We start from the raw sequence: 15,223 nt of genomic DNA on the forward strand, positions 1-15,223 counted from the left end.
TGCCAGCCAAAATGGATAACCTCACAGTTATCCGCATTAAACTCCATCTGACAAATTTTGACCCAATCTCCTAGCCTACCTATACCTGTGTGTAAAATCTGTATGCTCTTCACTTTTTTGTTTTTATAAATTTAGAGTATCCAATTCTTTTTTTCCCCGAATTATGGGGCAATTTAGCGTGGCCAATCCACCCACCCTGCACATCTTTGGGTTGTGGGGGTGAGACCCACGCAAATACGGGGAGAATGTGCAAACTCCACACGGACAGCTACCCGCGTACTCGGTGCCGGAGGCAGGAGTGCTAACCACTGCACCGCTGTGCTGCCGTATCTCCTCATCACTGCCTGCTTCTCACCTATTTTGGTATCATCCGCAAACTTTGGTATGTTACGCTCTGTCCCTGCTGGCAGATCATTTATATAGATTGTAAACATTTACGGTCTGACTCTGAACCCTACAGCACCCCACTAATTCCAGTTCGACAGCCAGAAAAGGATCCGTTTAAGCCAACCCTCTGCTTTCTGTCAGTCAGCCATTTCTCAATCCAGTATGTAGTCTATTCCCAACCACACACAACTGTGTGGCAAAATTTGGCTCCAACTCCATCTACAAGTTTGTAGATGACACGACCGTAGTGGGTCGGATCTCCAACAACGATGAGTCAGCATACAGGAGGGCGATAGAGAACATGGTGCAGTGGTATAACGGCAACAATCTCTCTAAAGAGCTGGTCATTGACTTCAAGGAGCAAAGTATCGTACACACCACTGTCTGCATCAATCGTGCCGAGGTGGAGATGGTTGACAACTTCAAATTCCTAGGTGTTCACATCAACAATCTTCCTGGTTCACCCATGTTGACGCTCTGACCAAGAAAGGACAACAGTGCTTACACTTTCTCAGGAAACTAAGGAAATTCGGCATGTCCACATTGACCATACCAACTTTTACAGATGCACCATAGAAAGCATTCTATCTGGCTGCATCACAGCCTGGTATGGCAACTGCTCGACCCAAGACCGTAAGAAACTAAAGTCGTGTGCACAGCCCAGTCTATCATTCGAACCTGCCTCCCATCCATTGACTCTGTCTACACCTCTCGCTGCCTTGGGAAAGCGGGCAGCATAATCTGAGACCCCTCCCACCCGGTTTACTCACACTTCCAACTTCCTTCCATCGGGCAGGGATACAAAAGTCTGAGAACACGCACTAACAGATTCCAAAACAGCTTCTTCCCCGCTGTTACCAGACTCCTGAGTGACCCTCTTATGGGCTGACCTGATCTCTTCACACATTTTCTCTACTGAGCAGTGCTACACTCCTGTATGCTTCACCTGATATACCTGGGTCTATGTATTTACATTGTGTATTTATGTTTGACCTTTTTTTTTCATGTATGGAACAATCCGTCTGGACTGTGCACAGATTAGTACTTCTCGCTGTACCTCCATACACGTGACAATAAACATATCCAAATCCAAACCCGGTGACCTCACCTTCTGGATCAATCTTTTATGTGGCAGCTTGTCAAATGCCTTCTGGAAGTCTAGATATACCACATCCATGGGTTCCCCATTATCTACATTGCTGGTTACATCCTCAAAGAACTCGAGCAAGTTTGTCAAGCATGACTACCTTTCATAAAACCATGCTGACAATGGTGGATTGAGCTTTGTCTTTCCAAATGTTCAGTCATCTCTTTAATTATTAATTCCAGCAACTTCCCCACCACAGAGGTCAAGCTAACCGGTCTATAGTTTCCTACTTTTTGCCCCACTCCCTTTTTGAATAGGGAGTTACGTTAGCGTGTTTCCAATCCACCGGGACCGTTCCAGAATCCAGGAAATTCTGAAATATCATTAAACAATGTGTCCACTATCCCTGCTGCCACCTCCTTTAATACCCCAGGGTGCAGTCCGCCATGTCCCGGAGGGAGACTTATCTGCCTTTAGTTTCATTGGTTTATTCAATACTGTCTCCCAATTGCACTAAATTCCTCTGCATTGACTGCAGTTCTTGAAATTTTTTATTATCCTCTACCATGAAGACAGAGACAAAATATTGGTTCAGTGCCTCTACCATTGCAGATTTCCATTATTACCTCACCAGTATTGTCCTCTAAAGGGCCAACATTTATGTTAGCTATTCTCTTCCTCTTTATATCAGGGGCTGGTTTAGCTCACAGGGCTAATCGCTGGCTTTTAAAGCAGACCAAGCAGGCCAGCAGCACGGTTCGATTCCCGTACCAGCCTCCCCGGACAGGCGCCGGAATGTGGCGACTAGGGGCTTTTCACAGTAACTTCATTGAAGTCTACTCGTGACAATAAGCGATTTTCATTTTCATATACTTATATCAGTGTTTAATAGGTAATTTGGGCATTCTGAATTTTCCCTCCGTGTACCTGAACAAGCGCCGGAGTGTGGCGACTAGGGGCTTTTCACAGTAACTTAATTGCAGTGTTAACGGAAGCCTACTTGTGACAATAATAAAGATTATTATAATTATGTTTTCTGCTTGTTTTCTTTGTAGTTCAGCTTGTTTTTTTGGTTCTATTTTTAGTAGCATTTTAGTGACCGGGGCAGCACGGTATCACAGTGGTTAGTGCTGTTACCTCATAGCTCCAGGGTTCCAGGTTCAATTCCCAGCTTGGGTCACTGTCTGTGCGGAGTCGGCACATTCTTCCCATGTTTGCGTGGGTTTCCTCCGGGTGCTCTGGTTTCTTCCCACAGTCCAAAGATGTGCAGATTAGGTCGATTGGCCATGCTATATTGCCATTAGTGCCCTAAAAAGATTAGGTGGGATTACTGGTTCATGAGGATAGGGTGGTGTGGGCTTAAGTGGGGTTCACTTTCCAAGGGCTGGTGTAGACTTAATGGATCAAATGTCCTCCTTCTGCACTGTACATTCTATGGTTCTATGACCTCTAAAGTTCCCCCAATCCTCCAGCTTCACCACTAGCTTTTGCAGTATAGTATGCCCTAGTTTTTGTCTTTATGTCCTCCTTGACTTCCTTGTTTAGCCATGGAACATTTTTCTCCCTTTTTACAATTCCTCTTCCTCTCAGGAATATACTTTAATTGAGAGTTGTTTAAAATCTCCCTGAACATCTGCCATTGTTCCTTAACTGTCCTACCTCAATTATTTGTGCCCAGTCTACTTGGGCCAACTCTTTCCTCAGGCCTGTATAATTACCTCTGCCCAGTGCTAAAACTCTAGTACGGCACCCTGTTCTCTCTCGCTCAATCTGAATTTGAAATTCTAGCATGCTGTGATCACTCCTTCCAAGAGGATCCTTAACCACAAGACTATTTATCAACCCTTCTTTGTACATAATACTAAATCTAAAATAGCCTGCTCCCTGGTTGGCTCCATAACATTTTGCTCTAAGAAACAATCCCTCATGCACTGTATAAAATCTCCCTCAAGTCTACCCGTGTCAATTTGATTAATCTAGTCTAGTCAATATGCATGTTAAAATCACCATGATTACCGTTGTGCCCTTCTCACAAGCCCTTATTATTCCTTGGCTTATACTGTGCCCCACTTTGGAATTATTGTTTGGGGGCCTGTAAATTACTCCTACCAAGGAATTTCCCCCGTTTTTTATTTCCACCCATATTGATTCAACATCCTGGCCCTTCGTGCCAATATCATTTCTTAATACAGCCTTGGTGTCATCTTCAATCAATAAAGAAACTCCACCTCTGTATCCTTTTGGAATACTGAGTACCCTAGGACATTGAACTCCCAGTCCTGGTCCTCCTGTAACCATGTTTCAGTGATCCCCACCAAATCAAAGCCATTTGTTTCTATTTGTGCCGTTAGTTCATAGACCTTATTCTAAATACTGCGTGCATTTAGGTACAAGGTTTTTAAATATGTTCCACTGATTTGTCTTTCCCTTGAGCACTACACTTTTCTCACATTCTGACCTCCCATTAATTTCTGATAACACTCAGTCTCATCCCCAACTTTCACTCCCCTTGTCAACTAACATTTTACTATTTTATGTTTTCTTACTCCTCCGTAGTCGTTAGACTGGCCCTGCCTGTTCGTTCTATTTATCTCTACCTTCTTCTCACATGTTGACCTGCTGCTCTGATTCTCAACCATTATACTACTTGTAGTTTTATACACACACCATTTGCTAGTTTAGTACAAGTATACCTCCCCTCTCTGGTGTGCATAACAATGATCTGAATGTCATTGCTTTTCTGTTTTGTATCTAACTGATCATTTAAAACTAATAATTTTAGGTTTATGTCTGGAAAAGAAATAAAGAAGAAGAAACATTTGTTTGGATTGCGAATTCGGGTGCCTCCCATTCCTCCCAATGGTGCAATGAAGGCTGAGGAAAGCACTGAGGAGGTTTCTCATGAGTTCAAGATTAAAGGAAGAAAGTCCAGTAAATCCACACCTATACCTACACCAGTAGCTACAAAAAGGTAAAGCAATCCACTATAATTGTCTTGTGGTTCAAGATCTGAGACAAACTGATAGTCAGAAGCAGAGAAAGCACCCTCTGGACCAGATGATGGGCTATTCTGGGATACGTGAGGTGTGATCAAGTCTGCACTGGCCCTTGTAAAGACTATTCTACACAGGTCCACGCACTGACCCTATAATCCAGTAATCCCACCTACGGGGCAATTTAGCACGGCCAATCCACCTAACCTGCACATCTTTGGACTGAGAGAGAAAACCGGAGCACCCGGAGAAACCCATGCAGACACTGGGAGAAAGTGCAAACTCCACACGGACAGTCACCCGAGGCCGGAATTGAACCCGGGTCCCTGGCGCTGTGATGCAGCAGTGCTAACCACTGTGCCACCATGCCATGATCTCAGTGGTGTAAAGAGATTTGATGGTATGTTCTTCCAAGTAGTGAGATTCTGCATTATGAAGATTTTAGTAAGACATTAGGTGTAAGACATGTAGATACCCTTCCCACCTAAGATGCCACCCTGAAGTTATAACTATAATATAATAATCTTTATTGTCACAAGTAGGCTTTCAGGAAGATACTGTGAAAAGCCCCTAGTCGCCACATTCCGGCGCCTGTTCGGGTTCACTTAGGGAGAATTCAGAATGTCCAAATTACCGAACAGCACTTCTTTCCAGACTTGTGTGAGTAATCCGGAGCACCCGGAGGAAACCCGGGCAGACATGGGGAGAACGTGCGGAATCTGCGCACACAGTGACCCAAGCCGGGAATGGAACCTGGGTTGCTGGCTCTGTGAAGCAACAGTGCCAACCGCTGTGCTACCATGCTGCCAGTTAACAGGCCATTGCCCTTTTTTGATTTGATCAATTTTGTAATTTGATTTTTCTTATACTAAAAGGAAGGAAGAAATAGTAATAAGATTACTGAGTTTGGTGTTACTGATGCACCATTTTAATATATTTTTAAGCAGTTTGTTTGTGTAGATTATTGTACTCTTGCATTTTTGACCTTTGCTCAGATGGTTGACTAAATCTGTGGGAGAATTATTCATTTCAAGGTATCTTACTTTTTACTCTTCACATTTTTAAAAACTCAGCTTTCCAGTGGGCATTTTTGGAACAAGTGTCCGGCCTCAATGCATCAGCCATTTAGGCGACACGCAATATTTTTTAAAGTGAGGGCTTAAAGGACCCTTGCAGCTGTTAACATTGACTCAGAGAGCTGCAGAGCTCGTGACCTCCTTTGGAAACTCTGCATTTAAGAGTCAGCCACATTGATGTGGATCTGGAATCTATCTCATTTTTTGTTACCGCACATCGACCAAACCAGGTAAAGATAGAAGATTTCCTTCTCTAAAGGACATTAGTGAGCTTGTGACAATTGCTGATGGTTGCCATGCTTTATGTGCAAATTTATTAATTGAATTTCAATTCCAGCAATTGCTGTGTTGGCACCCAAATCCAGAGCATTAGCCTGGACCTCTGTAAAACCCATGCGTGACAAATTTACTGGAATTCTTTGAGGATGTAACTCATAGAGCCGACGAGGGCGAACCAGTGGAGGTGGCTTATTTTGACTTTCAGAAGGCTTTCGGCAAAGTCCCACAGAGGAGATTAGCAAGTAAAATTAAAGTGCATTGAGATGGGTAGAAAACTGGTTGGCAGGCAGGGAACAAGGAATATTAATAACTGGTCTTTTTCCAAATGGCAGGCAGTCATTAATGGGGTGCCGGAGGGATAGGTGCTGGGTCCCCAGTTATTCAAAATATGTATTCATAATTTAGATGAGGGAACTAAATGTAATATCTCAAGATGTGCAGACCACACAAAGCTGGGTGGGAGGATGAGATGTGAGAAGGATGCAGAGATGCTTCAGTGTGATTTGGACAAGCTGTCTGAGTGGGCAAATGCATGGTAGATGCAGTATAATGTGGGATAAATGTGAGGTTATCCACTCTGGTAGCAGAAACAGGAGGACTGATTATTATCTGAATGGCTATAAATTGACAGCGGGGAATATGCGCAAGACCTGGATGTCCTCGTACGCCAATCTCTGAAGGTAAGCATGCAGGTGCAGCAGGCAGTAATGAAGGCAAATGGCATACTGGCCTTCATAGCAGGAGGATTCGAGTACAGGAGCATGGATACCTTCATATCATTACACAGGCCCTTGGTGAGACCACACCTGGAGTATCGTGTGCAGCTTTGGTCTACTTATCTGAGGAAGGATGTTCTTGCTCTAGATGGAGTGCAGGAAATGTTTACCAGACTGATTCCTGTGATGGCAGGACTGACCTATGAGGAGAGGTTGGGGGGAATCTCAATCTGACGCTAAGGGATAGACTGTTTAGGATTGCAATGAGGAAAAAATTTTCACCCAGAAAGTAGTGAGCCTGTGGAATTCTGTACTGCAGAGAGTAGTTGATGCCAAAACATTGTGTTTTCAAGAAGGAGTTAGAGATAACTCTTGGGGCGAAAGGGATCAGAGGATACAGAGGGAAGGTGGGAACTGATGATTGAAATGGATGATCAACCATGAGCATAATGAATGGCGGAGCAGACTTGAAGGGCCAAATAGCCTAATCCTATTTTCTACATTTCATCCAGTGACATTGGCACTACAACACCATCTACCCCTGAATCAATTCATGTCTGGAAACCTCCTGAAGAACCTTAATGCCTTGCTAATGGGGACTGTATAATTGGCTCACTCATATTCTCCTGAGGCTACTGCCCTCAGTAGGTCTTTGCAGACATGGTCAATAATTTACAAGCTGTGGTAGTACCGCACAGTGTGCTACCCTCCACCCTGGAGGTCCCCATGTAATGATTGCACAGCAGTTGCCTGAGAAGCTCCAACCTTTGTTGTGCAATTGCCCGATGTTGGAAACCATCCGAAACCCCAAACTTAGATTTGAAATCGCAACCCCCGCCACCGAGGCTATCTTTCCTCCCCGATCTTTCTGTGGGTGTCTTCTTTACTTCCAACTCAGCTGCCCCGCCACATAACCTCAGGGACCTGCTGCACTGCATCTTTTCCACCTGCCCAAGTCAGAAGGTTGAATGAGAAAGGTGAGGCTGTATTTCAAAGTCAGCAGCGAGGAGAGGAGTGACAATATGATTAATTGCCACTCCATGGAAATTACAACCTGATGTCTACAATTCAGAGGATTGCTATGTGGAAGATTCAAACAAATTGGGTAGCCATTTTGATTGCAATCTCCAGTCACACTTTTCGCCTGTGTTTTTTAAATTTGGAGTACCCAATTCATTTTTTCCAAATAAGGGACAATTTAGCATGGCCAATCCACCGAGCCTGCACATCTTTGGGTTCTGGGGGCGAAACCCTTCGAAGACTTAAAAAGTCGTCTTAAGTCCAATTTGGGCAGCACGGTGGCACAGTAGTTAGCACTGCTGCCTCAGCGCTGAGGTCCCAGGTTCGATCCTGGCCCTGGGTTACTGTCCATGTGGATTTGCATATTCTCCCCGTGTTTGCGTGGGTTTCGCCCCCATAACGCAAAGATGTGCAGGTTAGGTGGATTGGCCATGCTCAATTGCCCCTTAATTGGAAAAAACAAATTGGGTACTCTACAATTTTTTTAAAAATTCAATTTTATTTTCCAGCTGTTGGATTAAAAATTATTTGCCATAAAACACGTTTTAATGACAATCTGACAAGACATATTTTCTACCTTGACTCTTACAATAGTTGGCACTACTATCCCACAACGCCTGGGACCGGGTTCAATTCTGGCCTTGGATGGCCAACTGTGTGAAGGTTGCACGTTCTCCTTGTGTCGACATGGGTTTCCTCTGGGTGCTCCGGTTTCCTCCCACAATCCAAAGATGTGAAGCTCAGGTGGATTGACCATGCTAAAATTGCCCTTTTGTGTCCAAAGATGTGCAGGTTAGGTGTGGTTACGGGATAGGGAGGGAGGAGGTGTGGGCCGAGGTAGGCTTCTCAGAACATTGGTGTATACCCGATGCTCACAATGGTGGCCTCCAGGACTTTAGAAATTCTATGAACCCTGCATTTCTTTGTTTTGGCATTTCAGCTTTAATCTCTGGTTTAATGTTGACATAGACAGTGGTTTGGGAATAGGTTCCCTCCAATGCTTCTGAAAATATGTACTTTAAGGGGGCTGTTGAGCTTGAGAAAAATAAGTTTTACCTTTGCTTTGGACATGCTCTTAAAACAGCACATGTGTGTTCCTACACCACGTGGACTACAGTGGTTCAAGAAGGCAGCACATGCCACCGTCTGGAGCTCAATTGGAGATGGGCAATAAATATGGCCCAGCCAGCGAGATCTATGTCTCCTAAAAGAATAAATAAAAACAAGTCCTTTAAACATGATGTCACAATTTTGTGTAGATTTTAAATAATTGTTTTTCTCCCAATAGTGCATTAAATAATGGCATTGAGAAAAAAGGCAAGAAAAAGTCTTCAGTTGAACCTAAACAATACACAAAATTGAAGGTCAAGAGATTTTCTGACTCAGTAACTGTAGTAAGTACACTTGTTTTTTCCTTCAACGTTCCTCCTTTGCAGCTTGGCTGTGGCCTTATTTAGATGTGATGAAGTGTAATTGAACAAACAGCAACTATCTTAGTCAAATTATTTCTGTGACGATCCTTTAGTAGTGCATGAACGATGAATGACTACTTGAGTTGAGGTTATTTTGATAGTGGAAGGTCACATCTATTGAGCTATGTCCTGTCTACCTGTGTATTTGGAGCAGAGATCCATGGACACTGATCAGGGGTGGACTTTCTGACAGATTTTGTGTATGTTCACAACTCAGTTGGAGAATAGTTAAATTAGATAAAAGGGCGGCACTATCGCACAGAGGTTAGCAAAGTTGCTTCACAGCTCCAAGGTCCCAGGTTCGATTCCCGGCTTGCGTCACTCTCTGCGGAATCTGCACGTTCCCCCCAAGTCTGCGTGGTTTCCTCCCACAAGTCACGAAAGACGTGCTGTTATGTAATTTGGACATTCTGAATTCTCCCCATGTACCCGAATAGGCGCCGGAATGTGGTGACATGGGGCTTTTCACAGTAACTTCATTGAAGTGTTAATGTAAGCCTACTTGTGACAGTAATAAAGATTATTGTATTATTACTGATTTCTGATGATCGGCAAAAAAAACAGAGGCAACTTAAGGTAAAGTATTTTTACATAGGGAGTGTTTAGGATCTGGAAAGCACTGCCTGGGAGTTGGTGGGGCAGATCCAATGATCAATTTGAAAATGGAATTGGATAAGCACCTTAATAAAGAATATTTAGTGGGCTATGGGAGAAGGGAGAGGGAGCTTGCCAACTTTCCAACCGTGCCAACTTTCCAACCGTGCCAACTTTCCAACCTTGCCAACTTTCCAACCTTGCCAACTATCTGCAAGAGAGTCATGGGGACAATGGCTACTTCCTCTGCTTCACAGTTCTGTGATTGTTTGAAAATTCCTAAACTAATCCTCACTGGAAATGTTAAACGAATAGTTTTAATGAATAGTTTCTCTATATGTTTCCATACAAAATATGCTAATAGACAATTCCTGTGTGAAATTAATGCATCATCAAAATTGCATTAGTTGCCATTAATCCCTCAATGCATCTTTGGCCGTCAAGCGCTAAAAAGTACGATTGTCCGCCTAAGAAATTCTGTGTTACTAGTCATTGGTTCTTTGGATCCTTGTGTGGCTGATGAGCCTGATCTTAGAGCCATATCTTCAACCCCTCTCTTGGCAGGTGTTTCTGGGAGGTGGACTCCAGATCGCTGGTACTGCTTTCTCGGGTTCGCTTTCCGGGCCTCTCCTTGCCGTTGGGTGTCCTGGAAGAATTGTGACCCTTCAAATCAGGAGGTTTCTCCACGTAGGTCTCTTCTGAGCAAGGGTCTCCCAGATGTTGGCATCTTTGTTTCATTTCTTCAGGTAAGCCTTCAGGGTATCTTTGCAGCATTTCTGTTGTCGTCCTCTTGTTCCAGAGCCTTTCTTGAGCAGGGTGAAGAAGATTTGCTTTGGCAGTTGGGACTTTGACAGTGGAGTTGGTTTCGGATGATCTTTGCCTCGATGCTGGTGCTCTTGGCTCCTTCTAGGATGCTGATATTTGTACGCCCTCTCACATGATGCAGAGAATCCGTCTCAGACAGCATTACTGGTACCTCTCCAGGGCCTTCAGATGGCATCTGTATGTAGTCCAAGTTTGAGCCCTACAGAAGAGTTGGGAGGACGACTGCCGTGTACATGAGGATCTTGGTGTCAGCAGAAATGTTGTGGTTGTCAAAGGTCTTAAGGTGTCAAAAGGAGGCGCTCACAGAGTGGATACCATGTTGGATCTCCACAGCGATGTCAGACGTAGATGAGAGGTGGCTCCCCAGGTATCGGAAGTGTTCCACATTTGGTAAGGTTTCTCCGTTGATCTAGATGGGGTGGGAGAGACTGGGTTTTGTTCTGGGGTGGATTAGTAAAGGACTTCAGTCGTCTTGAGGTTGTGTCTGAGACCGATTCTTCGGTATGCTTCCGTGACGGTGTCAAGCAAGGCTTTGAGATTCTCTTCTGAGAGAGTGCAGATAGCGATGTCATCCGTATGCTGAAGTTCCATAAGTGATGTCAGTGTCGTTTTCTTCTTGGAATTCAACCAGTTGAGGTTGAAAGGTATTCCGTCCATATCCACTCCACTAGGAAGCTTGTTTTTGACAAGGTGAAGAGTGGTGCTGATAAAGATGGAGAAAAGAGTGGGGCAATGACACGTCCCTGCTTGACTCCAGTCTTGATGTTGAAGGTTTCTGTCTTTCTTCCGTCAGTGAGGACTGTTGCTGACATCCTGTCGTGGAGGAGTCTGAGGCTGTTAATGAATTTCTCTGGACAGCCGGTCTTTGACAGGACCTTCCGTAGCACTTCCCGATTTCCTGAGTTAAAAGCCTCAGATCGATGAAGGCCATGTAGAGTCATTGATGTTGCTCCTGCCATTTCTTTTGAAGTTGGCGAGCAATGAAATCATGTCCGCTGTTCCACGGTTTGGTCGGAAGAGACACTGGCTTTCTGGAAGGATTTCTTCGGAGACAGGGAGAAGGTGGCTAGCGAGGATTCGGTCAATGATCTTCCTGGCAATGGAGAGTAGGGTATTCTTGGTAATTCCCACAGTCCTCTTTGTCTCCTTTCTTGAAGATGGTGGTGATGATGGCATCCCTGAGGTTGACAGGAATTTCTTCTTTGTCACAGATTTTCAGGAACAGCTGATTGAAATGACTGGTGATGTTTCAAGTTTGAACATCTCTGCTGGATTCCCATCCATTCCTGCAGATTTTCATTTCTTTGTTTAATGATGGCTTCAACTTTGTCCGTGCTTGGTGGGAGTCCAAGATCATCATTGATGGGGAGTTGGGGGATTTCCTCAAACACGTCCTCATCTATGATTGTATCATGGTTTAGGAGTTCTTTGGAGGGTTGTCCCCATCAAAGACTGATGTTTTCTCTGTCTCAAGAGAGTTCTGTCCTTGGTACCGGTTTGAGACCTAAGGTGTTGGGTCCATATATTTCCCTGGCATTGAAGAAGCCCTGGGTGTCATGTTTGTAGGCAATGAGTTACAGCTCCTTAGCTTTCTCAATCGACCGTTGGTTCTTGATTTTCCCGTCACCATCGCTGATTGAGCTATCCCCTTTGCCTTGTTGGTGATGTTGTTTTGCCAGGCACGGTGAGCTTTCCCCTTCTGGTCAATGAGGTCTTGGATGGTGTGGTTGTTCTCGTAGGAGCAGCCTTGATGTTTCCTGGTCGCCAACGATTTCTTCACGGCTTGCTGATGGGTGACCTCAGCTTTTTCCAGTTTTCCTCCACTCCGTTAAAATGAACATGTTGGAGAAGACGTTGTTAGAAGTTTACTCACATACTTGTCTCTTGAAGCCGCTCAACATTGATCTTTTTTCTGACTTGTTTCTTCTTCTGATTCTGGTGAAGTTGATAGACAGAGGAGCAGGTGAGCTGATGGTTTGTCCGGCAGCCATTCTCATTTGTCATCGCTTTGGTGATGAGGGCATCTTTTTGTTCTTTGGATCGGACGATGACAATGTTGATAATGTGCCAGTGTTTTGATCGTGGATGTCTTCAAGAACTTGTCTTTTTGGTGGAACATTGTGTTTGTGATGACAAGCTGGTGTTCAGCGATTTTGATGAGCAGGACCACCCCGTTGGGTTGCGATTCCCAACTCCTTACTTTCCGATCATTCCTTTCAAGAGTTTGGAGTCTTTTCCAACCTTGGATTTGAACTCCTCAAGGAGGATAGTTTTATCTTCTATTGGCGAGCACGGTGTCCAGGGTGGGTAGGAGCCTTCTTTGGACACATCAAGGATTGGGGCGTAGGCACTTTCGACCATTGCCTGCTGGCTCTTGGCAGAATTTCTTGTATTAATTCAAATGTATATACTAAATAAACACATTTAAAAAAAAAAAAAACTCATTCCAACACTGGGGGAGGGGGCGTAAAGAGAGTTTTTAAAGGGAGCAGAATTTGATTAGCACAGTGGAAATGTACCACAAAAATCCTAAATTGAAATTCAGGTCAAGAAGTAGCCAAACGTTTCGACAGCGAAATTAAGAACATAAGAACTAGGAGCAGGAGTAGGCCATCTGGCCCCTCGAGCCTGCTCCGCCATTCAATGAGATCATGGCTGATCTTTTGTGGACTCAGCTCCACTTTCCGCCCGAACACCATAACCCTTAATCCCTTTTATTCTTCAAAACACTATCCATCTTTATCTTAAAACATTTAATGAAGGAACCTCAACTGCTTCACTGGGCAAGGAATTCCATAGATTCACAACCCTTTGGGTGAAGAAGTTGCTCCTAAACTTAGTCCTAAATCTACTTCCCCTTATTTTGAGGCTATGCCCCCTAGTTCTGTTTTCACCCACCAGTGGAAACAACCTGCTCGCATCTATCCTATCTATTCCCTTCATAATTTTATATGTTTCTATAAGATCCACCCTCATCCTTCTAAATTCCAATGAGTACAGTCCCAGTCTACTCAACCTCTCCTCATAATCCAACCCCTTCAGCTCTGGGATTAACCTAGTGAATCTCCTCTGCACACCCTCCAGCGCCAGTACGTCCTTTCTCAGGTAAGGAGACCAAAACTAAACACAATACTCCAGGTGTGGCCTCACTAACACCGTATATAATTGGAGCATAACCTCCCTAGTTTTAAACTCCATCCCTCTAGCAAGGACAAAAATCCATTTGCCGCCTTAATCACCTGTTGCACCTGTAAACCAACTTTTTGCGACTCATGCACTAGCACACCCAGGTCTCTCTGCACAGCAGCATGTTTTGATATTTTATCATTTAAATAATAATCCCTTTGCTGTTATTCCTACTAAAATGGATAACCTCACATTTGTCAACATTGTATTCCATCTGCCAGACCCTAGACCATTAACTTAACCTATCCAAATCTGTCTGCAGACTTCCAGTATCCTCTGCACTTTTTGCTTTACCACTCATCTTAGTGTCGTCTGCAAACTTGGACACATTGCCCTTGGTCACCAGCTCCAAATCATCGATGTAAATTGTGAGCAATTGTGGGCCCAACACTGATCCCTGAGGGATACCACTAGCTACTGATTGCCAACCAGAGAAACACCCATTAATCCCCACTCTTTGCTTTCTATTAATTAACCAATCCTCTATCCATGCTACTACTTAATGCCATACATCTTTATCTTATGCAGCAACCTTTTGTGTGGCACCTTGTCAAAGGCTTTCTGGAAATCCAGATAGACCACATCCATTGGCTCCCCGTTGTCTGCTGCACTGGTAATGTCCTCAAAAAATTCCACTAAATTAGTTAGGCACGACCTACCTTTGTGAACCCATGCTGCGTCTGCCCAATGGGACAATTTCCATCCAGATGCCACGCTATTTCTTCCTTGATGATAGATTCCAGCATCTTCCCTACTACCGAAGTTAAGCTCACTGGCCTATAATTACCCACTTTCTGCCTACCTCCTTTTTTAAACAGTGGTGTCACGTTTGCTAATTTCTAATCCGCCGGGACCACCCCAGAGTCTAGTGAATTTTGGTAAATTATCACTAGTGCATTTGCAATTTCCCCAGCCATCTCTTTTAGCACTCTGGGATGCATTCCATCAGGGCCAGGAGACTTGTCTACCTTTAGCCCCATTAGCTTGTCCATCACTACCTCCTTAGTGATAACAATCATCTCAAGGTCCTCACCTGTCATAGCCTCATTTCTATCAGTCACTGGCATGTTATTTGTGTCTTCCACTGTGAAGACTGACCCACAAAACCGGTTCAGTTCCTCAGCCATTTCCTCATCCCATTATTAAATCTCCCTTCTCATCCTCTAAAGGACCAATGTTTACCTTAGCCACTCTTTTTTTGTTTTATATATTTGTAGAAACTTTTACTGTCTGTTTTTATATTCTGAGCAAGTTTACTCTCATAATCTATCTTGCTCTTCTTTATAGCTTTTTGAGTAGCTTTCTGTTGCTCCCTAAAGATTTCCCAGTCCTCTAGTCTCCCACTAATCTGTGCCACTTTTTGTATGCTTTTTACTTCAATTTGATACTCTCTCTTATTTGTTTAGATATCCACGGTCGATTTTCCCTCTTTCTACCGTCCGTCCTTTTTGTTGGTATAAGCCTTTGCTGAGCACTGTGAAAAATCGCTTGGAAGGTTCTCCACTGTTCCTCAACTGTTTCACCATAAAGTCTTTGCTCCCAGTCTACATTCGCTACTTCTTCTCTCATCCCATTGTAATCTCCTTTG

The 15,223-nt window shown here is 44.0% G+C and overlaps 1 protein-coding gene and 1 long non-coding RNA gene across 5 annotated transcripts in view; one reads left to right on the top strand and one right to left on the bottom strand.

Annotated features, from left to right (window-relative positions):
* mtf2 (metal response element binding transcription factor 2) overlaps positions 1–15,223 on the top strand; it is a 63,365-nt gene that overhangs the window by 39,907 nt on the left and 8,235 nt on the right. For all 4 annotated transcript variants that reach the window (XM_038793845.1, XM_038793847.1, XM_038793846.1 and 1 more), the window contains 2 exons: positions 4,257–4,445; positions 8,847–8,952. In XM_038793845.1, coding sequence (XP_038649773.1) covers positions 4,257–4,445; positions 8,847–8,952 — 295 coding nt within the window. The remainder of the gene's footprint in view (positions 1–4,256; positions 4,446–8,846; positions 8,953–15,223) is intronic.
* Positions 1–15,223, bottom strand: part of LOC119964412 — a 29,284-nt gene that overhangs the window by 581 nt on the left and 13,480 nt on the right. The window contains exon 2 of the long non-coding RNA XR_005460294.1: positions 8,615–8,762. This is a non-coding gene — a long non-coding RNA (uncharacterized LOC119964412). The remainder of the gene's footprint in view (positions 1–8,614; positions 8,763–15,223) is intronic.

This window comes from Scyliorhinus canicula, chromosome 4, assembly GCF_902713615.1.
Source record: "Scyliorhinus canicula chromosome 4, sScyCan1.1, whole genome shotgun sequence".
Classification (NCBI taxonomy): Eukaryota; Metazoa; Chordata; class Chondrichthyes; order Carcharhiniformes; family Scyliorhinidae; genus Scyliorhinus; species Scyliorhinus canicula.